Source organism: Rhinatrema bivittatum, chromosome 6 (genome assembly GCF_901001135.1).
Source record: "Rhinatrema bivittatum chromosome 6, aRhiBiv1.1, whole genome shotgun sequence".
NCBI lineage: Eukaryota > Metazoa > Chordata > Amphibia > Gymnophiona > Rhinatrematidae > Rhinatrema > Rhinatrema bivittatum.
The window spans coordinates 111,294,364-111,318,792 of record NC_042620.1 but is presented as its reverse complement, the minus strand read 5'-3'; the positions used below and the strand labels follow the sequence as shown (position 1 = coordinate 111,318,792).

Below are 24,429 nucleotides of genomic sequence, written 5' to 3'. Positions count from 1 at the left end.
TGCAAATTTATTTTTGGATCTAGAAAGCAGAACCTAGCAACACCACAGGCCCTGGGGATAGCCAAGTTGTAACCAGCAGGCCACAACTCTCCAAAAACCATTGCATCAAAACCAGTGGTTTGTGACAGTCAGATACTATCCAGGAAAGCCAAAGAGACCTAGCTGGCTGCATGTTCCGGCAACAACCTCACTAGTTTTGATAGCTGTTTAGATTTTTAAAAATCTTGGTGGTAAGACATGGTAGCAAAAGAAAGATTCGATATTGGATTAAAGTATAGTAATTTATATGCACACCTACCCAGGATGACAGTGAACCAACAAAGATGATAAAAATTGACTTGGATAAGAAGAGATCATACAAGCAGTCAAGTTTCGATGGCTGGCATTTGACATATATCCTAGTGCAGAAAGTAACATAGTAGATGACAAACAAATTGGCCCCTAATCTGGTCAGTTATTTTGGTCCACACTAAAGATATATCCCAGCTGCCAGCCAGTGCACACTTTGCCTAATATTTGAGTTGGCCCAGGCCACTAATTTTTTTTTCTCCCATTTATATATCCTGCCCACACTTAAGAATCCTTGCCAGCCCAAAGGATGAAAGAGTCTCCTCTGAAACTATTCCTCAGCAGAACTCTATAGCTACAAAAGATTGCACCTATAGCTGCAGCTGTCTTCCCACACTCCCCGGGACTGACTACAATGCCCATAGGCCCTGCTAGCTCCAAACGACAGCAGGCTTAGGCTGCAACATGAAGTGTTATGCCTGAGCCATGAGCCTAGCACTTTTAGTCAATATTTTATGGACTCTCACAAAAAGTAAACTTTCACTTATTTTCTCTCGCGACTGCTTGCAGTTGTCTGGATGATATCTGCAGTCCCTTTTTAGTTTGCTGCACTTATAGTGGTTTGGCAGATCAAGAGCAGCATGGCTTTGTGTTCTAGAACCTTCTGTTTTGCTCTGTTTACCAATACGTTTTTCTAATACATATAATTATTTGTAGTATAGAACAAAATTAGCTATCTACCTAAAATAATTTTTAAAAAATCTATAAATACAGTAACATACAATTTGAATGCAAACATCAACAGCAGGGTTTAATTTCTGGGGGAATGGCCTAGAATGCAGTTCTACCACTTCTTTTTCAGACTTGAGGCAGAACAGCAGGGGTATCCCTGCTCCAGAGCCTCCCCTTCAGGCAGCCTGCAGGGAATAGGAGAGAAAGGGGTAAGCCAGGAGCAGAGAACAGGCACATTGCTCTGTAATAAAGCCCCTTTCTTTCCTCCTGTTTTTTTCCTCTACCCTCCTCTTCTACAGAGAACAGGAGGGATTAGGTGATCTTGAAGCAGACCCAAAAAAAGCAGAGTAGAGTTGGCGATATAAATCAGTTTGTACCCCCTCTCCCTAAAGAAATGGAGTAGAGCTAGTGCTGTAAATGAGTTCCAGTTCTCTGCAAAAACAAAGTAGAGACAAAACTGCTCTCAGCCACCTAGAAATTAGCCTGCACTTTACCTAATCATCACCTAAAAGACTATTTGGAAATAAACCAGAACTGCTATTAGTCCATTTAAACCTGTTTCCCTATTGATACACTACCACTCATTATGCTTCTAAATGTTATCCTACTGTTCCTTACTTTGCACTCATCCTGATGCAATATCGCGTCTTCATCAGCAATGTTTACAAATGATGTAAATCTGAACTTGCTTCAGATTTAACTTAGTCTGTAAACTCCCCCAAGGATAGGGAAATATCTCCAGAATCTGAATGCAATGCGCTTTGAAGTGCCTAAAAGCAGAATATAAATCAATTAAACAATAAATGATTTAACTTGGACACTTGCTGGCATGTTCTAATCAGTTTCTCAACCTAATCCTCAAGAATACATCCTGCCAGTCAGGTTTTGCTTGCATTGTATGCAAATCTCTCTCATGCATATTCATTGTGGATATCCTGAAAATCTGACCTGACTAGGTGTGTCCCAATACTGGGCTGAGAACCATGCTCTGAACAGTATTATAGAGGAGTGGAGATATCCCAAAGCTGTCCTGCTGGCAGTTTCTTTAGTGTATATAGGGGCATGGATAATGTGCAGGCCTTCCCAACTTATTATAGAAACCAAACATGAGAGGATATTTTTCTTCAACTTCATGCATTTTCCTATAGCAAAAGAACAAAATACATAAAAAATGACAAGGAAAAGTTCTCCAATATTACTGCTGGGTAATAATCATCCGATTTAATTTTGAATGGAGGGATGGGGTTGGAGGGCAGAGATGAAGGGAGGTTGGGAGGACTTCGCATTAAAAAAAAGGATATTTGTCTGAATGACATGTGTTTAGAGGAATTGTAATTGAGAAATATGATACTTAGATTTATTCCTATATCTGTTCTTTCAGCTACCAATAAAATGTTAATTATAAAAGAAGAATAACTGTATGCAATCAGTTTGGATCTAATCAATCTAATCTAAAATTTCCAAGTCAAGAATAAAATATAATAAAAGATCTTGTAAACAAAACTTTAGGGGATGATACTTCATTTTTTTTAAATCAACATCCCTAGTTTTAGTGTTACTTAATGTTTTTACTGCAATGCTGACAACCAAAACCATCGAGAACCCATAGTAAAATTTACTTTCATTTTATATCACTTTTCCCAATGGTAGCTCAAAGTAATTTACATCAGTAAAATAAAACATTATCCTTAAAAAAAAAAAAAAAAGTCTCATCATCAAATGAAAGACAAAAACTTAACCATAAAATACAAATGATCAAATTATCTTTTTTTACTATACTATCCAAAATGGAATAAAGATTCAAAACCTATAATACAAATGAGAATATGATCGGTATAAAGAACCAGAAGACACACTGTTAAAATTAAATTGAAACGGGCCGATACAGTAAGGGGCGGTAGAAAGAGGTGCGTTAGTGCCCGGCGCACCCACGTTTGCCGCAAGCACAGTTCGGATCACCTACCGCTCCATACTGTATTTAAATGGCATGCAAATGCAAGCTGCGTCCACCCCGTGTCCATGAAGCGCAATCCATTTACTTTATAGGCGCTATACAGCACCTATACAGTATCCTGGGTGCGCTGGTACCTGTCATTTCAAACGTCATTTCAAATGACGTTTGAAATGACAGGTACCAGGAAGTGGATGGCTCTCCTACATACCCACCGCTGCCCTTGAGCGCCTGGCGCCAGCAAGCCCCAGCAGCCGGCGATCGGATGGCAGGGAGCGCAACCCAAACCAACCCAATCCACAGAAAAAAAAAAATGGTTCTCGCACTTAGCCACCCAGTCCCAAACCAAACCAATCCAATCCCCAGCAGAGAGAGACTAAATTTAGCCGTCGAGTCCCAAACCAATCCACAGAAAAAATGCTTCTCGCACTTAGCGCCCAGTCCCAAACCAAACCAACCCAATCCAAGCCCCAGCAGAGAGACGCGAAATTTCACAGTCCCAAACTTTCCCCCAGCCCCCACTCACACCTGACCTGGCCGCGGCCACGCAAGCCCCCAGCAGCAGTAGTAGAAGGGCGTTGAGAGAGAGCGGCGAGAGAGAGGTGCGAGAGAGAGCGGCTTCAGCAGCCCCGCCGGCTAAAGTGAATACGTGCACGCCTGTACGTCCAATATGGGCGCTCAAAGCAGCGAAGGGCGTATGCGCACACGCCGTGACCGGCTGGACGCCGGAGGGTCACGGCGTGTGCGCATGCGCCTTCACTGCCTTGAGCGTCCATATTGGACCTACAGGCGTGCACGTATTCATCTTCGCCGGCGGGGCTGCTGAAGCCGCTCTCTCTCAACGCCCTTCTACTGCTGCTGCTGGGGGCTTGCGTGGCCGCGGCCAGGGCAGGTGAGTGGGGGCTGGGGGGAAAGTTTGGGACTGTGAATTTCGTCTCTCTCTGCTGGGGGGCTTGGATTGGGTTGGTTTGGGACTGGGCTGGCTAAGTGCGAGAAGCATTTTTTTTCTGTGGATTAGGTTGGTTTGGGGACTGGGGCGGCTAAGTGCGAGAAGCATCTCTGCTGGGGGGCTTGGATTGGGTTGGTTTGGGACTGGGCGGCTAAGTGCGAGAAGCATTTTTTTTTCTGTGGATTGGGTTGGTTTGGGACTGGGCGGCTTTTGGTGGTAGAATCAGATAATTACATTCCTGTGAATACAGACAGTGCAATAGAATGTATGGGATCATGCTGAGCCTTAAATACCAAGGTTAAAGCTTTAAATTGAATATGCTGAGCAACCAGTGAACCACACTAACGCAAGGGTCAGGGTAGGCTGTAAATTAGTAGGTTAAAGACGCGGCAAGATAGCAGGTTAAAAAGGCGATAGTCCGGGGCGCACTTTACTGTATGGGAGGGAATAGCTAATCGGATCGTTTACATACATATACATGCTGCGGGCGGAAAGGGATACGCGTCGAGTTAAAAGAAGCGGTAAGGATCGGTAAAAACAGACAGTGAATCGCGGGTTAGAAAACAGGGTAACTGCGGCCACGCTTTACTGTATCGGCCTGAAAGTGATAAATCTCTAAGATAAGAGACCAGAGTTGTCGAGGCAAGCAGAAACTAAAAGTTACACCAGTGTTTCCCAACCTTTTTATGCCCTAGGCACACCTACATAACAAAAATGTTGTGCAGCACACCAACCTCCATGGAACAGGTATTGCAGATATGGAGAAGACTCATATGGTCAAAAGGAGACAGTAAAGCACTGAAGCCCCACCAGTCTCCCTTCCAAATTCTAAAACAAAGGGAGCACTGTACATGAACCTGTCAGGATGGACCAGCTCCCTCTATGTAGAAGTGCAGAAGGGGGGAGAATATTGTGTGATGTGAGCAGTCAGCTCACCTAGAGGTCTTTGCAATACCATGAGCTCAGGCTTTCACACAGGTTAGCCCATTTCTGGACACGTGTTTTGGACGTTCTAGGCTAACACCCAATACAAAAAGGGCATTAGCGTGTCCAAATTCGCTGAAGGCTAATAGCGCTCATCACATGTAAATGCCATGTAGATGAGGCTGTTAGCTATTGCTCCCGATGCAAGCAATCAACGTACGCCCAAATGCGCACGTTTTTACAAGCAAGAATTAACGCCAGCCCCGGAACTGGCATTAAGTTGACGTGCATCAAGGGCTAAAAAAAAAGCAGAAATTACTGCTTTTATGTGGTTCCTCCTGGTTAGTACTGTCCTGATACTAAGTAGGAGGAACCACAGGAAGAATCATGAAAAAAAATCTTGACGGCAGTCTTGTTAATTGAGCGTGTTTTCCTAACCTGCGCACAGCCACATCTCCTGGATGCTTGATACCATGGATACACAATTTATACCTAGCGCATCCTTTTTAGCACGGCAGCTCATTTGCCTATTGCATCGAGCACTCAGGAGAGGGGGATGTGCACGTGTTGAAAAATATTGCACGACCCCTCAGTTACTTTAGTTGCCATGTACAGCTGCTGCTCTCAAAATTCAAAGTGAATCACATACAATGCTAAATGCACATAAGACAAAGGCTAGGAGGACTTGGAGATGGGACGGATAAGGAGGTGCTGTGTGCAATGTGTGATAGCTGGGATAGCAATGTGATAGCTGGGACCTGCAAAAGCAGGTCCCAGCTATCAATGCTCTGCATATTTCCCATTAATTGCCTCACTGTAGGGCTCATGGTGTAGCTAGGAAGAAGAGGAAATCATGATTACACATGTACTCAGAAAGGATTTCCTACAAGTTTAAGAGCCACCCAGAGCACACCCCTACTACTCTAGCATCTCTTATTGCTGCAAGGTTCTAAGACCAGAGCCCAGCTGCTGGCCTGGCTCTGAGCATCAGATAGTGATGACTTTTCTGTGGCACAGCTGATCAGATCTGAAGACACACTGGGAAACACTGGGCTACATTAAAAGTATTGAAATAAAGTTAAAGGATAAAATAAGTGACAATTAAGCCTCAAACTATAAAAGCTAGAGAAAAAAACAACCAAGTCTTAGTTCCAAAAAATGGAGCAAATCTATTGTCATTCAGCTTCTCTAGGGAGTAGATTCCAAAACAATGGAGCAATGTACAAAAATGCAATTTGATGGAGGAAACTGACAAAACAGTTACTAGAGAAATATTAAGGCACACAACAGTGACCCTTATAGGTAGAATTCAGGGAGTTCAAGTGCCAGGTTCTAAAAAAGAAATCCCTGAGGATTGTCACTGCAATAGTTAGATCACAGGAAGAAGAGGGAGTAGTGGGACTCCAATCAAGGAAAAATCAATTGGCAGCTGTGAATTAGGCCCATGTGCCTTCCCTCAGAAGGAAATGTCAAGAATAGGGCTGGGACAGATTCCAGCTGAGCTGGAACCCTAACTATTGAGGAAGGAGTGTTAAGCAAAAGACTCCCAAAAAGGTATCCATTTTATATGACATAACTGTGTGCATAATAAAATTATCTGCTTGATATTTAACTCAGTTTGATGTTTGATTTGAAAAATCTATTTCAATATAAAAATTATCAGAAGATCCTCAGGCTAAATATTAAGAAGGCATACTTTACTTTTAGATACAGAGTTTCTGCTCCCTGAATAAGATATTTTAAGTAGTACCTGTCTCCAATGTAAACTATACAAATAAATAATTGTGATTTTTTTTTTATTGAATTTACTCATATATACATCAAGAATCTACTTGATACCAGTGGCGTAGCCACGGGTGGGCCTGGGTGGGCAGCTGCCCACCCAATTTAGACCCAGGCCCACCCAACTGACACCAGAACTGCAAGGCTGTCGCGGGATCCCATCCCCGCGACAGTGAAGAGGAGAACCCATGCTTGGCACGCCATCACGGCACACGTGGGGAAGCGGTCCTACAACCATATGGCCGACCGATCTTCCTGTTTGTGGGGGGAGGGGGGGAGCGGAAGCGCCGTGCACAGCTTCCACTTCCTCCCCCCAAAGCAGGAAGATCAGCTGGCCTCTCCTGCTATCTTCGGGCCGTATGGCCGACTGATCTTCCTGTTTGGGGGGGGGGGGGGAGGAGAACGGAAGCGCCGCGCACAGTTTCCGCTTCCTCCCCCCAGAGCAGGAAGATCAGCTGGCCTCTCCTGCTGCCACTGGCCTCCTGCTATCTTCGAGTCATACGGCCGACCGATCTTCCTGTTGGGGGGGGGGGGAGAAGAGCGGAAGCGCTGCACAAAGCTTCCGTCCCCGTCCCCCCCCGCAGGAAGATCGGTCGGCCGTATGGCTCGAAGATAGCAGGAGGCCAGTGGCAGCAGGAGAGGCCCGCCGATCTTCCTGCTCTGGGGGGAGGAAGCGGACGTTGTGCGCTGCGCTTCCGCTCCCCCCCCCCCCCCGACAGGAAGTTCGGCGGGCAGTACGGCCCGACGCCCGAAGATAGCAGGAGGCCGGGGGCAGCAGGAGAGGCAGCTGATCTTCCTGCTCTGGGGGGAGGAAGCGGAAACTGTGCGCGGCGCTTCTGCTCTCCTCCCCCCCCCCCCAAACAGGAAGATCGGTCGGCCATACGGCCCGAAGATAGCAGGAGGCCAGTGGCAGCAGGAGAGGCCAGCTGATCTTCCTGCTCTGGGGGGAGGAAGCGGAAACTGTGCACAGGCATGAATGTGTATGTGAGGATGAGAATGGGAGCCTTGTTGTGTGTGTGTGTGGGTGAAAATCCCTAGGTGTGTATGGGAGTGAGAATGGAGTCTTGAATGTGTGTGGGTGATAATGGAAGCTTGAATATGTGGGTGAGGATGGAAGCTTGAATATGTGGGTGAGGTTGGAAGCTTGAATGTGTGTATATATGGGTGAGGATGGAAGCTTGAATGTGTATATATATGGGTGAGAATGGGAGCCTGGGTTTGTGTGTGTGGGTGAGAATGGAAGCTTGAATATGTGGGTAAGAATGGGTGCTTGAAAGTGTGTATGTGTGGGTGAGAATGGGACCTTAAATGTGTGTATGTGTGGGTGAGAATGGGAGAATGGGTTTGTGTGTGTGGATGAGAATGGGTGCCTGGATGTGTGTCTGTGTGTGCATAAGAATATAAGCCTGGGGAGGGGTGAGAAAGTGAGAGCTTGTATGTGTGTCTGCAGAGAATGTGAGCTTGGGTGGGGGGGGAGAGCATATGAGAGTGAGAGCCTGAGTGTGTGAGGGAGTCTGTGAGAGAAAGCATTTATGTATATATGTGTGTGTGTGTGTGTGGAAGGGAAGAAGACAGTTGTAGAAAAGACACTGAAGAAGAATTAGGAAATGAGCGACAAGGGAAAAAATGGGAAAGAGAGACCAGGACCAACTGATTAGAAAAATACAAAGATCAGACAACAAAGGTAAAAAAAAAAAAAAAAAAAAAAAAAAAAATAAATATATATATATATATATATATATATATATATATATATATATATATAGAGAGAGAGAGAGAGAGAGAGAGAGAGAGAGAGAGAGAGAGAGAGAGAGAGAGAGAGAGAGAGAGAGAGAGAGAGAGAGAGAGAGAGAGAGAGAGAGAGAGAGAGAGAGATGTTAGCAATTTAAATATCTCTCAAAAAACTGCTGTAGCATCACAATTTTAACAACAAGAATTCTGAGTCACCTCAAGTGAGAGAAATTTTTTTGAAATACCAGACCTCATAAAACGGCATAATTAGTAATGCTAAGTTAGCATAAATTGTATTTGCCCACGTTTATAATCATAGGTCACAGCTCTATATATTTTTTTATGCTTCCGTGTTTTTTATGCTTCCGTGAGAATAAAAATTGTCACTTATTGGTGGTAAAGATATAGTAAGTCACATTGACATGAACTTAACTTAAGTGCAGAAATGCCATGTTTTTCAGATGAGGCTAGCATAGAAAAAGCCCGACACTGGATCCGTGTTTCGGCTCGTGCCTTCGTTGGGGGCCGAAATAGATGGTGCTAGGGACGGCATGGGATGGCGGTGTCTGCCGATGTTGCGTTTCTTCCACTCAGCGTTTCTTCCACCCAGCTGGGTGAAAATTGTGATGCTACAGCAGTTTTTTGAGAGATTTATATTTCGCTGTTATCACTGCATGTAATTTTTGTAGAGAGTTTTTTTGGCATATAGCAATTTAAATATGTCATCTTTGGGAATGTGCATTCTTATATTTTTGTATTTTGCTCTTTCTTAAGTATTCCACTGTTCAGACATTTTAGTTTCTCAGGCTTTCTATTTTGGCTTTATCTACATGTTTCTGTTTCTAATTTATAGTCTCTTATTTCTATATTAGGTAAGGGTCGGTCTCAGTTTTGCCTGTTTGTGACAGAAATGAGTATTTCTAGCATATAGTTTCTCTGTAGTAGTAGTCCAGCCTGTTCTGTTATTCCCGTAGGTGATGTATTAATGTTCTAGGGCCTGGTGTAGTATTTGCATTGCTGCTTTTTCATAAGGTTGCTGTTTGAATCCTGAGAGTCAGTGCTGTGATTGTTTGGCAAGGTTCCAGATGCCTCTTTCTTTGCAAGAGTTTGTTACTTCACAAAATAGCAGTGGAGGGTTATTTTTGCTGAGATTACACCAGAATTTGAATTTTTTTTTCATGTTACTTGTAATGTGAATTGCCCTAGCTCTGCGCTGCACCTGTTCTGATGATTAATTATATTTTATTGTATTTATGAAGATTTCTGGGTTTCTGCAAAGATGGTTCATGAAAGAATACATTAATTTTTGTTTTATTATATGATTGGATTTGATTGTTTTCTATACTTGAAATAATTGAAGTAAATTATTTTAAAGTTTCATACATGACACATAATGGCTGTTGCAAACTACTTAGAAAGCCATTCTAGGGTGCAGTATATGGCATTATTTATCAGTAAGAAAACAACTAGTAGACCTGCATGCCTTGTGCCCACCCATGTTAACCTTGTGCCCACCCAAAAAATCAATTCTGGCTACGCCACTGCTTGATACAGTGAAGAAAGACAATTATACAAAATGAACACCAATACTAATTTCAAAGGTAATAAAAATAAAGTCTCAAAAATCTTAGTTCTCAATTCACAGAGATCCTAAACTCAACCTTAGGAAATTTTTAATAGGCAAATACTGGCAATAGGGGAGGTTCATAATACATAAATGAATGGTACATTATTTGAATATACAAACTCAACTAGGAGACAGTAGAGAATAACCCAACAAAAAAGTAGCAAGTTGAGTTGGTTGGAAAAAAAATGGCATTTTATTATTTTACAATACATTTACATTGAAATTTAAGAATAAAAAAATGCTCCCAATTCTAATACCCATGGCCTCTTCCTTTGGGTCTGCCTATCAAGATCCGGGTATACACAAACTTTTAAAATTAAAAAAAAGTTTCCAATCGATGACCAAAAACAGTTTCAAAACTGTCTCTAGAAGAAATGTAAATAAGAGTTGCAGGAGTAACCAATTCAGTCTCCGACATCTCTAGAACTGCCATAAGATTCAAACTAGGCAATTTTATTGGTGACAAAACCTGCGTATTTCCCCCATCTAATTGGTTTTTCTTATATGGTGGAAGATAATAAATCCTTGAAACCAAAGGTAACATTTGTTCAGAGATTTTTAGAACATTCATCAAATATTTCTTCCACATATCTTTAGGGGATATAAGAGGGCAGCGGCAGACTCACGATGTCAGACCGGCCCGGGTATTCGCCACCCAGGCCGGCCCAGGACACGCCGCGCTCGGCAGACCACGTGACTGGAGCGATCGGCCCACCAGGGGATGCCCGATCCCCCGATAGGCCAATCCGCCCCGGTAAGAGGGTCTTTCAAAAATTAATAAAATGAAGAGTTTCCCCCCTAATTTGATTCTCTATTTGTTCAAGATGATTCAAGAGAAATTGGTTTTCTTTTAGCAATGCTTGTTGAAGAGCACCTTAAGTTTTTCACAAGCACTTCTGGTGATTTTACTTTCATTTTCCAAAGACTTAACACGAACATCCATTCCATTTATACAGTTCACCAATGGGTTGATTTGTAGAGAAATACTGTTGCTAAGAAATTTAATAGCTTCCCAAATCGTTTTCAGAGTAAATGTAGTGGGTCTTACTAATTCACAAGGTTGTGTCAGTGATAGTGCCTCTAAATATGTCGAGTCTTTTCCACGCTTCTGTTGAGCCTCTCCTTCACAAATTCTCATTGTCTTGCTACAAGTGTAAACAGCTCTGAAGCGATTTTGGCTTGACCTGTGGCCTCAATAGGAGTAAAAGCGCTAACTGCGTCATCTGCCGGCGTCTTGCCTCGACACAGGTCTGATACCATCACTTCAGCAGGATTTGCAAGAGATTGCCGTTCCGCCAGGGACAGAGATTTCAGCGAATCCAGGAAGGGCTCGGGTCCTTCTTCCTCCCGAAACTCTCCTAATGATCCAACTCCCAGAGTATTGAACCCCTGGCTGCATGTGCGAGGTTTCTGGGTCCAACAATATATATATTTTTTTATTTTAACATGTTTTGTATACTGTATATTCGCTTTTGCCATCATAACGGTTTACATTAGGAGGGTAACAGAATTTTAACAAATACAATTTAAAGATAAAGTTGGGTAGCAATGGGGGGTAATAGAGGGTTAGATTATATAGGGAAAAAGTTCTTAGATGTCTGTTGTAGAGTTCGTGGTTTGATTAGTCTGTCATAAGCTGATAGGATGGTGTCTGTTTTCTTTGGAGTTGTCTGGTTGGGATTTTGTTGGTGTTGATAGTTAAAATCTTCTGAAAAAGCTCTGGTAAAAAGCCAGGTTTTAAATTTTTTTTTGAAAGTTTTGGTGTTAACTTGGGTTCTTAGATTTAGGGGTAAGGTGTTCCATAGCGATGGGCTGGCGATGGATATAGCTCTCTCTCGGTTTGATACTAGGTGCGTGATTTTAGCATGAGGAATTTTGAGGAAGTTTTTATTCATTGAGCGAAGGTTCCTTTTTGGGGCATGTAGTTCAATGTGTTCAGTTAGCCAATGGTTTTGTTGTCCTGTGATTAATTTATGGAGGATTGATAAAACTTTGTATTCTATTCTGTATTTAATTGGGAGCCAGTGCAAGGATATGAGAGTAGGTGTAATGTGATCTTGTTTCTTGGTTCCTGAAAGAATCCTGGTGGCTGCGTTCTGAAGAATTTGTAGTGGACGTTTGCAAAAATTAGTAGTTGCAGGACTGTGCTAAAGTCATTTTGAGTGAGGAAGGGTTTGAGACATCTGAATGTCAATAATTTGTGGTAACCTTCTTTGATTTTATTTGTTATATGGGTTTTGTAGGATAATTCTTTGTCAATTATAATTCCAAGGTTTCTGGCAAGGGCAACAGGAGAGATTATTGTTTTTGGGTTTTCTGTTTTGAGTGAGTATCTGGGTAAATCGATTTTTTTGTCTAGAATGAGGCAGGAACTGGGCAGAAATTCAAGAGGGTTAACGCCGCTAGCTTTTCTTCATGTATAGGCTGTTTACCTAGTCCTTCCTCTTCCATGCTTCATCTTTGTTCCATCTCCGGCTCAGACGTAGTGGGTGTACAGCAACCAGTCTCTCAAATTCTTTCAGCAGTGTCTGAAGTGGCAACTGGCTGGCTCCATGCACATCCTCTGGGGCTTCACTCAGATCACGCCATCACCTAGTGCTAAGGATACTGCTAAATTGATGCTGGCCATCTCTGTGCAAAGAGTGAGATCTTCCAACGAAGCTTAAAAATATCTCAAAGCTACTTAAGCTATCCTCCATCTGCTTTTCCTAACTTTTGCCTTTCAATATAGTTATAATAGGGCTCAAGAGAGACGGGACTGAGGCATCCCTCTCTCTGGCTCTTCGTTTGCATCCAGAATGAGGCAAAATTAAAAAAAAAAAAAAAAAAGTAAGCAGGAAGGGAGGACAGCCTCAAGCATGCAATGCTAGTGCAGCCATCTTGGATTGCCTCTTCTATCAATTTTTAGTTGTGTTTTTATATATGCACATAAAAATCAAGCTAATGGTAGCCTGCCAGAGAGAGCGCCAGCAGCCCTGGTGGACAAGCTAACAGTAGGCTACCAGAGAGAGTGCCAGTAACCCCAGTGGACATTTTTTGCTCTAACAGTTACCAGTATATAAAATGACTTTCATCAGATGAATGGAGGATATTACCAATCAACTGTACTTCTCCCGATGTAGAGAGCGGTGCTCTTGAAACGTTGCAGCGTCAAGTGCAATCCCAACCATTCCATTCCCCTGTGAGACTGGGCAGCTATCAGAGTTCCATTGAGAGACTATGCAGATAAATGTGGACTTTGTTTTAGCTTGATTTGTATGTGCCTATATAAATACACAACTAAAAATTGGCAAATAGAATATTCTATTTTAGGTCAAAGTTTCATGAACTGTCCTGACCTAATGATTAGACTGTTGACACCTACCTGAATGTCAGTCATCAAAATAATTGGATGCAGTCTCGCGGTGATACTATCAAGGTCACTATAAGACTAATTTGATGTCTACACAACTAGTTATTGTGACCATAGGTGTTTGAGTGAAATTTGTATTTTTATTTTTAACACTGTTTTTCAGCACTCAGCAGCTAACTTAGAAGCCTAAATCTAGGCAAATACATAGACAAATTTAGGGAGCCTATATTTTAGGCCCCGAAGTTTAAATTAATTTTCAGCCAAAAATGTAGGCTCCTACGTTTGACTGAAAATAGGTACCTAAGACACCCAGTTTTGTTTTGGTTTTTTTTTTAATATCAGCTCCTTTATGTTTTCTGAATCAACAAAGCTTTTATCTCTGGCTGATTTATTGACAACTTGTATTCTCTGAAATATCAATGCCTTTATAATTGTGAGCTGCTGGTAATAGGTCCTATCCTTTCAAAACTGGTGTCTCTATCACCAATCAACAATTGAACTGGGTGTAAAGACATTCCTGAAAGGAGATTGTATTTTGTTTTTCACCATAGAAGTGAACATTTTTTTTTTTTTTTTTTTTTTTTTAGAGAGTGTTACTGATCTAGGTTTCTAGCTCTTCTGTTCCAATTCAAACAAGAGAGAATGCTGAAGTGGTCTCATTCTGTACTTAGCTCATTTCACCAATTGTATTGTGGCAGACATTAACCTCAGGAAGCATAGACATTGTCTTCCAATTATAATTTTTGCTGGCTTTACTTGCCCTGTAGCTTCCATTAACTTGTCAATTATGTCTTGTGTTAGCAACACGGTTGCTCATCTTGTGTTGAATATAGACTCTAGAAATTTTATTTCTTTTGCTGCAGAAAGACTGCTTTTAAACCAATTTGTCACCCAACCATGTCTGTGTGGTATTTCTAAGGTTTTTTGGGTATGTCGTTAGAATATGTACTCAGTGTTTTTATCATCTAGATATCGTATTATATCTTTTACCACTTTTCTTTATCATGTTGCTAGCATGACCACAATTTCTGTGAAAGTTTGAGGGACTGAAGGTAGTCTGAACAGCAGGGATATGTACTGAAAATGGTGAACTTGCATCACAAATCTAAGGTATTTCTGGTGCATTTCTCTGACTAGAATAGGCAAATATGAAGGGTTGGGTTTTTTTTTTAGATCTACTGATGTGAGAAAATCCTCAGTGCATTACCCTGACTACTGCTAACAATTCCATTTTGAGGGTGGAACCAAGATGGCTGACAGCTTTGTATCTCCACTAGGGAACTCCACATGATGTGACCAGCTTAGGGATTATGGACATCAACGCAATGGGTAGAAGGGGTAAGAGGAAAGGGGAGAATCTGTACCTACCCTGTTGCTTCTTCCCCAAATGTTGGTTCTATCAATTCTTTCATACACCAGCCAATGCACATTGATGCCTTAACTATATCGAAAGGCAAAAGATAGGAAAAGCAGATGGAGGATAGCTTGAGTAGCTTTGAGATATCTTTAAGCTTCTTTGGAAGATCTCACTCTTTGCACAGAGATGGCCAGCATCAATTTAGCAGTATCCTTAGCACTAAGTGATGGCGTGATCTGAGTGAAGCCCCAGAGGATGTGCATGGAGCCAGCCAGTTGCCACTTCAGACACTGCTGAAAGAATTTGAGAGACTGGTTGCTGTACACCCACTACGTCTGAGCCAGAGATGGAACAAAGATGAAGCATGGAAGAGAAAGGGCTAGGTAAACAGCCTACACATGAAGAAAAGCTAGCGGCGTTAACCCTCTTGAATTTCTGCCCAGTTCCTTCCTCAATTAAATTTGACTCTCTCCTGTATTCAGGCCTCCACCGAATGTACCTTTGGGTGAGGTCTGGGTATTAGCCTCACATATGGAAATTCTCAAAGGTTGTGCGACTCAGCTTTGTGAATCTTTTGTTGGAACTTCCGCCAAATTACAATCTCTTGATAAAATATTTTTGGAATATGCTTATCTGCAGAAGTGTAAAAGCAATGTCTTCACTCTGCAGGCAAATAATGCAGCTCTCAAGAGATAATCAGGTGCTACATCATAAGACTGAACTACCGGAAAACAGCATGAGAAGAAGGAATTTGTGGTTTATTAATTTTCCTAAAAGTGCTAGGGTGGAACCATTTGAAATGTTGAAAAGGTACTTTATTGAAATATTGAAGCCTCCTGTGGAGGCTTTTCCAATCTACTATCTTCCAACTTGCATGAAAAATATGAATGTGGAAGGAGGTATAATGGACAATAAAATGGTGTTGGATAGTTAGACTTGATGGCAGTTTTAGAAACATCACAGGACACAGTTTTCAAGGGAAACCTTTCTAGTGAAATTTCTCTTGAAGCCCAACAGGGCCTGGGCCTTACAGACTTTCTTTCATATTATTGATTTTATTCTTTCAACAAAAAGTTAGTACATTTCCTGATTTTGATTAGGTGGATCCAAGATAAGCTATGGTCTTTTCTGAGCCATCTACATCGCCTGATTACTCTGGGAGTCAATTTCTTTTTAAACTTTCCTGCTAACTGTATTGTAAAATATAAAGGGCTCAGTTTATATTTTTTATTCCACACAATTGTGTAAATTTTATAGAAGAGAAATTAGTGGGTGTTTGTTTCCAATACATACCTGAAAGGCATAATATAAATCAAATAAGCCAAACAAAAACAAAAAATTGTAACTTCTGTCATCTTTAGATGAGTGGTTGATTTCCTAAATTTCTTTTTTTTTTTTTTTTTAATTGATCCACCACCACTTCAGGTTGTGGACTTCAGTTTCTGGATTATTTTTTCTTTGATAATTGGCTTATCAACATGTTTTGATCATATAGGATGTATTTCCTTTCATGAAATATATATATATATATATATATATATATATATATATATATATTTTTTTTTTTTTTCACTTTTTATTATAACTGCATAAACATAAAATAAAAACAAACAATTCCATTTTGAAGTGGAAGATACTTTTAAATTGACTAAAATATTTCAAATCCAATGCCTGTAGTCGCGCAATAGTGTGGGAATGCCAAATAGAATAAATTCTCATTCTTCTTTCTTTAATTGGAACTAGAGATATTGTGCTGATTTGCTGTAAATCTATCAAGCACTTTTCCATTGCTGCTCTCATCGTGCTTCGATAGGGCAAACAAGTTGAATTGATTTATCCACAGAATATAGTTGAACTCTATTGCATTTCCCATTTCCACTACTTCCAACACCCATTTATCTGATGTTTGCAGACCTTCTCCTCCAGCAAGTTGGAAATTCTTCCTCCTAGGCATAGTTCTGAAGAATGGACTCCCTCTTTTTCAGAAGAATGGTTTAGAGTTCCCAGAGCATGCTAGACCTCTGGCCTTTTCTTACAGTGGCTGCTGTTCCCTGTGAAGGGAAAGAACATTTTCTTACAATGAATGGGATTCTCCATAGACAGCAGGATGAATTAGCCATGACATGTGTAAGCTGATGATGCCAAACAGACCCATCTTTCTAGCTCAGTAGAGATTTTTTTTTTTTAAAATACACAACTGAGTGCAAGAAGTCGCCAGCAGGTCTAGAAACGAGAAACCCCAGCGATCCAGAATCAGCTAAAACGCTTCGTTTGATAGCGTTCATTCTCCTGGGTCCAGACATTCCCCCTACTGAGAAAGTCTTCTTTACATTGTCTTTTCCTGCTACATGTGAGACTGAGATCAGCTGGAGATGTAGTTCGGCCCATTCCATAAGTTGATCTATCTCCTACGACACTTGTTGGCTCTTGGTTCCTCCCTGCCAATTTATCAGGCCGATACAGACAGTGCGCTCCGACAGAGCGCACTGTTAGCCGGCATTTGGACACACGTTTTGGATGCGCTAGCTTTACCCCTAATTCAATAATGGGTAATAGCACGTCCAAAACGCGCGTCCAACCCCCCGAACCTAATAGCGCCTGCAACATGCAAATGCATGTTGATGGCCCTATCAGGTATTCCGCGCGATTCAGAAAGCAAAATGTGCAGCCAAGCCACACATTTTGCTTTCAAAAATTAGCACCTACCCAAAGGTAGGTGCTAATTTCTCCGGGCACCAGGAAAGTGCACAGAAAAGCAGTAAAACTGCTTTTCAGTGCACCCTCCGACTTAATATCATAGCGATATTAAGTCGGAGGTCCCGAAAGTTTAAAAAAGTAAAAAATTAAAAAAAAAATTAAAATGGGTCTGCGGCTGGTGGGTCGAAAACAGGACACTCAATTTTGCCGGCGTCCGGTTTCTGAACCCGTTGCTGTCAGCGAGCTCGAGAACCGACGCTGGCAAAATTGAGCGTCGGCTGTCAAACCCGCTGACAGCTGCCGCTTCCGTCAAAAAAGAGGCGCTAGGGACGCTGTAGTATTATTACTGCCAGGCCTAATTTTAATAAATTAAAATACTGAATTGCGCGCACAGGAGAGTGGGCGCTTGCCCGCTCTCCCACATTTTACTGTATCGGCCTGTATGTAAGCCACAATCGTCATGTTGTCAGACATTATATGGATCGCTCAACCCTGCAGCCTATCGCCAAACTGCACACATGCCAGCTGGACTGCCTTGGCTTCCAAATGATTGATGTTCCAGAGAGACAATTCTGCATCCCAGTGCCCTTGCGCTGTCAGCTCCCAAACCATGGAGGCTCACATCTGTCATCAGTACTAGCCAGTCTGGTGGTGCTAGGGAAATTTCCTTAGATGATCCGGCTTGTAGCCACCACTGCATTCGGAAGCAGACCTCCAAATCGAATAGTCCAGAGACTGTGGGTTCCACCGAGACTACAGTGAGCACCGAAGAGCACGCATATGCGCTCTTGCCCATGATACCACTTCCAGGGTTGCCGCCATTAAACCAAGTACCTGTAGGTAGAACCATGGTCAGGCGCAGAGAGTTCATCAATAGACATAACTGAGCCATCAACTTCTGAATACGAGCTTCCGGCAGGAAAAACTTGCTTTGCTTCATGTTGAACAAAACCCCAAGCTATTCCAATGACCTTGGAAAAGGTCCTGGGAGCGGTGGCCAGACCAAAAGTCAGTGTCAGATTATGATGACCCAGAACTGCGAACCACAGAAAGCATTAATGATCTAGTCCAGTGGTTCTCAACCTTTTTTCCGTCATGAAGCACCTGACAGATGATGCTCACTTGTGTGACATATTGCACACTACATGTAACAGCTATACTACAAAAAAAAAAAAAATCCTAGATATTTTATTGTTAAAAATTATGCAGGAGAAAGATAATTTTAATTTCAATAACCTCGTATAAAATATGAACTTATTTTTTCATTATTGTGTGCACAGGTAAGTAGACAGCCACTTAAGTTGCTGCTTAACTTCAAAGTACAGACTAGGCTTGCCTAAATGTCCAAAAACTGAATGCACATCTTGGACGTATAGCTAGACGCACACAAACCAACAATCCTTTAAAGGGCAGCCTAAAAAAAGCGTGTGAAATGCCGTTGAGGCCCACCATGTAGCGCACAGCAAAGAAAGCCTCAGAGCGGGGTCTAGCCTACAGAGGCTGCTCAACTTGCCAGGCTGCCCACGTCGTTTGACCTCCCATGGAGCGGGACGAACGTCGGAATGTCACGCCGAGCATGGAGACCGGGGGAAGTGTTGCTGGGTTCAAAAAAGGTTTGGATAAGTTCTTAGACGAGAAGTCCATTAACGGTTATTAATTAAATGTACTTAGGGAATAGCCACTGCTATTAATTGCATCAGTGGCATAGGATCTTCTTAGAAGAGAAGTCCATTAACGGTTATTAATTAAATGTACTTAGGGAATAGCCACTGCTATTAATTGCATCAGTGGCATAGGATCTTCTTAGAAGAGAAGTCCATTAACGGTTATTAATTAAATGTACTTAGGGAATAGCCACTGCTATTAATTGCATCAGTGGCATAGGATCTTCTTAGTTTTTGGGTACTTGCCAGGTTCTTGTGGCCTGGTTTGGCCTCTGTTGGAAATAGGATGCTGGGCTTGATGGACCCTTGGTCTGACCCAGCATCGCAATTTCTTATGTTCTAAAAAAACCTCTCCTTTTCTGTCTCCATATTTTTTTTTTAACTAATTGTTTAGAAACTTACCTGATCTCAGCCTTACCTGGCTGAGTAAAGAGACGGTCTTCAGCTGCACAGGAAGAGGGCATATACCATCACCACCGCACTTGGCTTCCTGAACCTGCTGCCTTTCAGCTGCTTAACAGATAAGTCCATGCCTGCTGAAAAACCAGCTACCGGCCCAAGGCATTCATCTGAGGGACCACAGAAATCACCTCAGGAATTCTCAACTGGGGGAGGGACTTTTTGGTATCACCACAGGAGAGAGGGGCGAATTTATTTTCCATATTTCACCTATTTCAAATGGAAGTAATCCCCAGCAGGGAAATGCATGTCAATCATCTGTTGGAGTTGCAGAATACCGGCAGAGTTTATATACTGTGACGTCAGTTTGCTCAGTCTCCATTTGCTGGTAGAGGTGCATAGCCCCTTGTTCTGGATTCATCTGACTGGACGCTAAGAAAGGATATATTCCGGCTGCCAGCCATAGAAGCTTGCCTGATTTTGCATTACTCCTTATCCAAGTCCGTTTTTGTCATCGTTCTCTAAAATCCTGGGTAGATGAGCTTACAAATTCCCATACTTAATCCACCACCCAGCAGGCACTTGCACCCCCCTTCATCTTATCACCCAGCTTTGTAACAGAAATAGCTATCAAAACTAGTCAGGCTGTTGCCCATGTCCTGTGACCTTGCTGGATGTTGTTTGGCCACCACAAACCTATAAGCATCAAGCTGGCAGAATGAAGCAAAAGTAAGAAAAAATTAACATGAAAAGATCAAATGTGGATCCATTTATAAGTAAAAGACATGTACGAACCTTGAATGGACCAATCAATCGTTTTTTTATGTCGAGTCTATACAATCGGGATTTTTCTGCATCACTCATGTCAGTCATTCGTAGTCTAAGGATTTCATAAACACGTCTGGCATGTTGCTGTTCAAAACAAAAGCAACAAGAACCAAATAAGAACATACAGATTTCAGGTTAAATGAAAGCCTTATTCCTTATGTTAGTAGTTCTCAAATTCCACTGAAGAACCACTAATTAGGTCTACTTTTCAATGCAACCAAAATATGCATGTTAAATTTGGCTAACAGCCCAAGTATATACAAATATTCTTTGAGGCTATCTTGACAACCAATCTTTTTTGGGGTTCTCAAGAATAGGATCTGGGAATCACTACCTTAAGTGCCTGAAAAAAGGAAACAAACTGGTTTTATGCATATCACAAGTAGAGATTTGCATTTGTGACTGAAATTTGCAGTATTTAATATATTACAAGTAAGTCATGGCTAATTATACTAAAAAACTGATGGTAAGATACAGATCTAAGGTACAGTAGAGTTCCTCATCCTGTACACAAGTCTAGATAAGTGAGTTATTCCACCCTACCAGCAGAGAAAGCACAGCTACTAACCTGTGGTGCAGTTCAGAAAATTCACCAGTATTCTCTACCTCCAGCAGATGGTAGGACCTACTGGCGGTGCGCACCAGGATATTTTCTGACAAGGCCTGCTTAACCCTTGAGGATGGAGAGTAAGGCAGGTGATTCTTCAATGTCATTCCTGGTCCAGGCTCCTGGTTTTTTAATACCACGATAGCATGCCCACTCAAATGGTTCCCAGCCCCAAAGGAGATTTGGTTGAGACTGAGGAGTTTAAGTTGGCAGATAAACAAAAAGACTATGAGGATCCTCCGAGTCTGCCTCTCTCCTCTTCTCCTTTTGGCTTCTCTGCCTTTAAAGATTAAAAAAAGGAAACAGGAGAGCAGCTCCTGTACAGTTGGAGGTTCTTCTTGTGTGAGCACTGGTGCTGGCATTGGGTTAAGTTCCTCTACGTTCTGAGGGTGAGCTCCTTCACCTTCAATCTAATTTGACCACCCACACTGCTGATGGAGAAGGGGAAAGGCTGCTTTGGAGAATTTATGCACAGCTTGCCTCAAATCCAGAGGAGTGCCTGGAGAGCACTCTAAGGCCTTCATTTCTATATCGACAGGGGCAGCCACCATGGGAATTTAGTTTTATTCTTCTTCCTGCTCACGGAGCAAGGCACTGGGATCTATGGAAACGGTGTTTTTGGTCGAGAACAGCTGCCATTTTAGCTGCAAGCACCTACGAACATATGTTCCCCACAGAGCACCCTGGCCATTTTTTTAAGCCTCCACATTCATCCCCAGTCGGGGATGGGATTTCTAAAGCACCTATTCCTTCAAGCCCTACTCCCTCCATGGAAGTTCTCCCCGGAGTTCTTTATATTTCTCCATCAGGCCTTTTGTGCTATTCAGAGGCCTTCTGGAGACATGCAGATATTATAGGAATATCGGTATATAAAAAAATTCAAATAAATAAATAAATGCAGATCTAAGGGTCTTCTGGCAGAGCACCTGTTCCTAAGTCTGTGCCTCTCTCCCTCGGAACAGAGAGTCCATTTTGGAGGACCTGGATGAATTGGGAGATCCCAAGTCTAATAGGCTCCTAGAAGATAAGGGATGTGCCTTTTATCGGCACAGCAGAGGCTGGGCTCAGCATCGTGATTCCAAGTGGTTTGCTGCTTCTCAATCCTTTTGATTTAGGCGCAAGAACCAGTCCTTTCATGACTCGAGGAAGGCAAGACTGGACTCTACAGCCTCCTTCATATCCAGCAGAGCTTCCCAATTAAGTCAGACAGGTTCAGTCTCTGGTGTTGCTTGTAGGCAGTAACCTGTAGCAGTTCTACCAGGAATAGACCCACATAACTTCAGAGGTTATTCAGCACAGCTATGCTCTAGAGTTAGCTGTTCTGGTCCCAAATGCCTTTATGATTTCTCCTTGTACTTGGCTGTCAAAAGGGTGGCAGTATAGACCATGCTCCAGAAGTTACAGCTATTAAAGGCAGTGGTTCCAGTTCATCTAGAAGCTTAAGGTCTAGGACACTATTCCATCTATTTTGTAGATCTATAAAAGAATAGCTCTTACAGACAAATTATCAATCCAAAGGGGGTAAATAACAACCTTCACATCTTCCCTTTCAGGATGGAGACCTCTCCAGTCCTTGTTATAGTACAGGAAGGTGAATTTCTTGCTTCTCTGCATCTATCAGATACACACACATCCCATTAATGGAAGACCAAAGATTTCTGTATTTTTGTATCCTGAACCAACCCTTTCAATTTGGAGCCCTTGCTTTTGGATTAGGCACAGCTCCAAGAACTTTTACCAAGGTAATGGTGGTGGTAGTTACTTGTCTGAGGAAAGAGGGGATTATAGTTTACTCTTATCTGGACGATGGACTCCTAAGGTCCAAATCTTCAAGAAGGTATGAGAGCCTTCAGCTATTAGAAAGTTTGGGTTGTGTTATCTGTTTTGCAAAAAGCAACCTTCTAACCTTTTCAATCTCTGGAATATCTAGGGGCTTGATTTGATACTAACATAGGTCGCACTTACTTGACTCACAAGACAATTACCAAAATTGTAGAACAAGTGCATAGATTCTTCCTTCTAAGTGCTCCCAGGATTTTGGATTATGTGCAGCTGCTCGTGCTGAGGGCCGCCACCTTATTCCCTGGGCCACAGCTCACATGCATCCCCTTAAGGCCATGCTACTCTCCTGTTGGTCACCCCAATCTCAAGATTTCGAGTGTCATCTTCCTCTCAGTACTATGGTGAGAGAGAGTCTTGCCTCAGAATTTGTTAAAGGGCATGATTTTGGATCCTGCCTTGTGAATATTTCTCACAATAAATGTGAGTCTATCAGTTTGGAGAGGACACTGTCTGGATCAGGTAGTTCAAGGATTCTAATCTCAGAAGGAAGCCTCTTGGGTCCATCAAATAGGTTGGACTGCTTTATTGCAGTTTCTTGCCTTAATAAAGGGAAAGGTGATAAGAGTGCTCTCCACCAATGCAACAGCAGTCACATACATGAACAAAGGGCCATGTCTGGGAAAGTCAGAAGAAAACTTCTCTCTTTCGTTGGGCAGACGAGCATCTTACCTCACAACTTTCAGCAGCACATATTGCAAGATAAGAGAACGTTCAGGCAGATTTCCTGAGCAGGAACCTTTTGGACCCAGGAGAATGGGAACTCAGTCATGCTGCATTTCAGATGTTTGTGGACTATTGGGATCTTCCTCAAGTGAATCTCATAGTGACCCACAGGAATGCCAAAGTCTGCCAATTCTTCAGTCGATGCAGAAAGTCAGATCCAAAGGCACAGATGCTCTAGTCCAACTGTGGCCAAGAAGGGTTTTGCTGTATGTATTCCCTCCATGGTCCTTAATAGGGAGAACGTTGAGAAGGTTGGAAAAGGAACTGGTCCAGGTGGCCCTAATACACAGTTCTAGTAAAACTGCACATAGGCCTACTGCTGAGGTTTTCAGAGACTAGAGTCTCCTGTCTCAGAGTCTAATCATCCCTTTTCCCTTACAATTGGCTCTTGAGATGTTACGTTTGGGTCAGTAAAGCTATTTTGCCTCTATAATTTCCACTCCATTGAAAGCTCATAAGAGGTCTACTTCTGTGGCATATATTCAAGTCTGATGGATTTTCGAGGCATTTTGCAATTAGTGTTCAGTTTCTCCATGGCAAACTGATTTTTTTTTTTGCCATTTTATCCTTTCTCCAGTGGGCAATAGATAAAGGTTTGGTGTTGAATTCACTGAATGGCTGGATTGTAGCTGTTTCCTCTTATAGAAGTTAGACATGAGGTATATCTCTGTGGCTTCCCTTCTTGACATCATTTGCTTTCTTCAGGGGTAGGGGAGAGGTTTAAGAAACAACTTAATATTATGTAAACATTGTTATAATTCCTGTACTAATCACCTGATATCCCAGATCTTTAGTTAATATGTATTAGAACACCTCAATAGATTTATATTAATTCCTATTTAAGAATACTACCTCCGTAAACCGTAATTATTCATTGTTTTATAGCATGAATGTTACTTTTGTAAACCATTGTGGAACAACTGTATATAAAATGTCTAAATAAATAAAATAAATAAACCTCGACCTGCTTTAAAAC

General features: G+C 42.1%; 1 protein-coding gene across 2 annotated transcripts in view; it reads right to left on the bottom strand.

The window, feature by feature from the left end:
- HAT1 (histone acetyltransferase 1) overlaps window positions 1–24,429 on the bottom strand; it is a 195,627-nt gene that overhangs the window by 2,620 nt on the left and 168,578 nt on the right. For both annotated transcript variants that reach the window (XM_029605787.1, XM_029605788.1), the window contains exon 10: window positions 20,249–20,365. In XM_029605787.1, coding sequence (XP_029461647.1) covers window positions 20,249–20,365 — 117 coding nt within the window. The remainder of the gene's footprint in view (window positions 1–20,248; window positions 20,366–24,429) is intronic.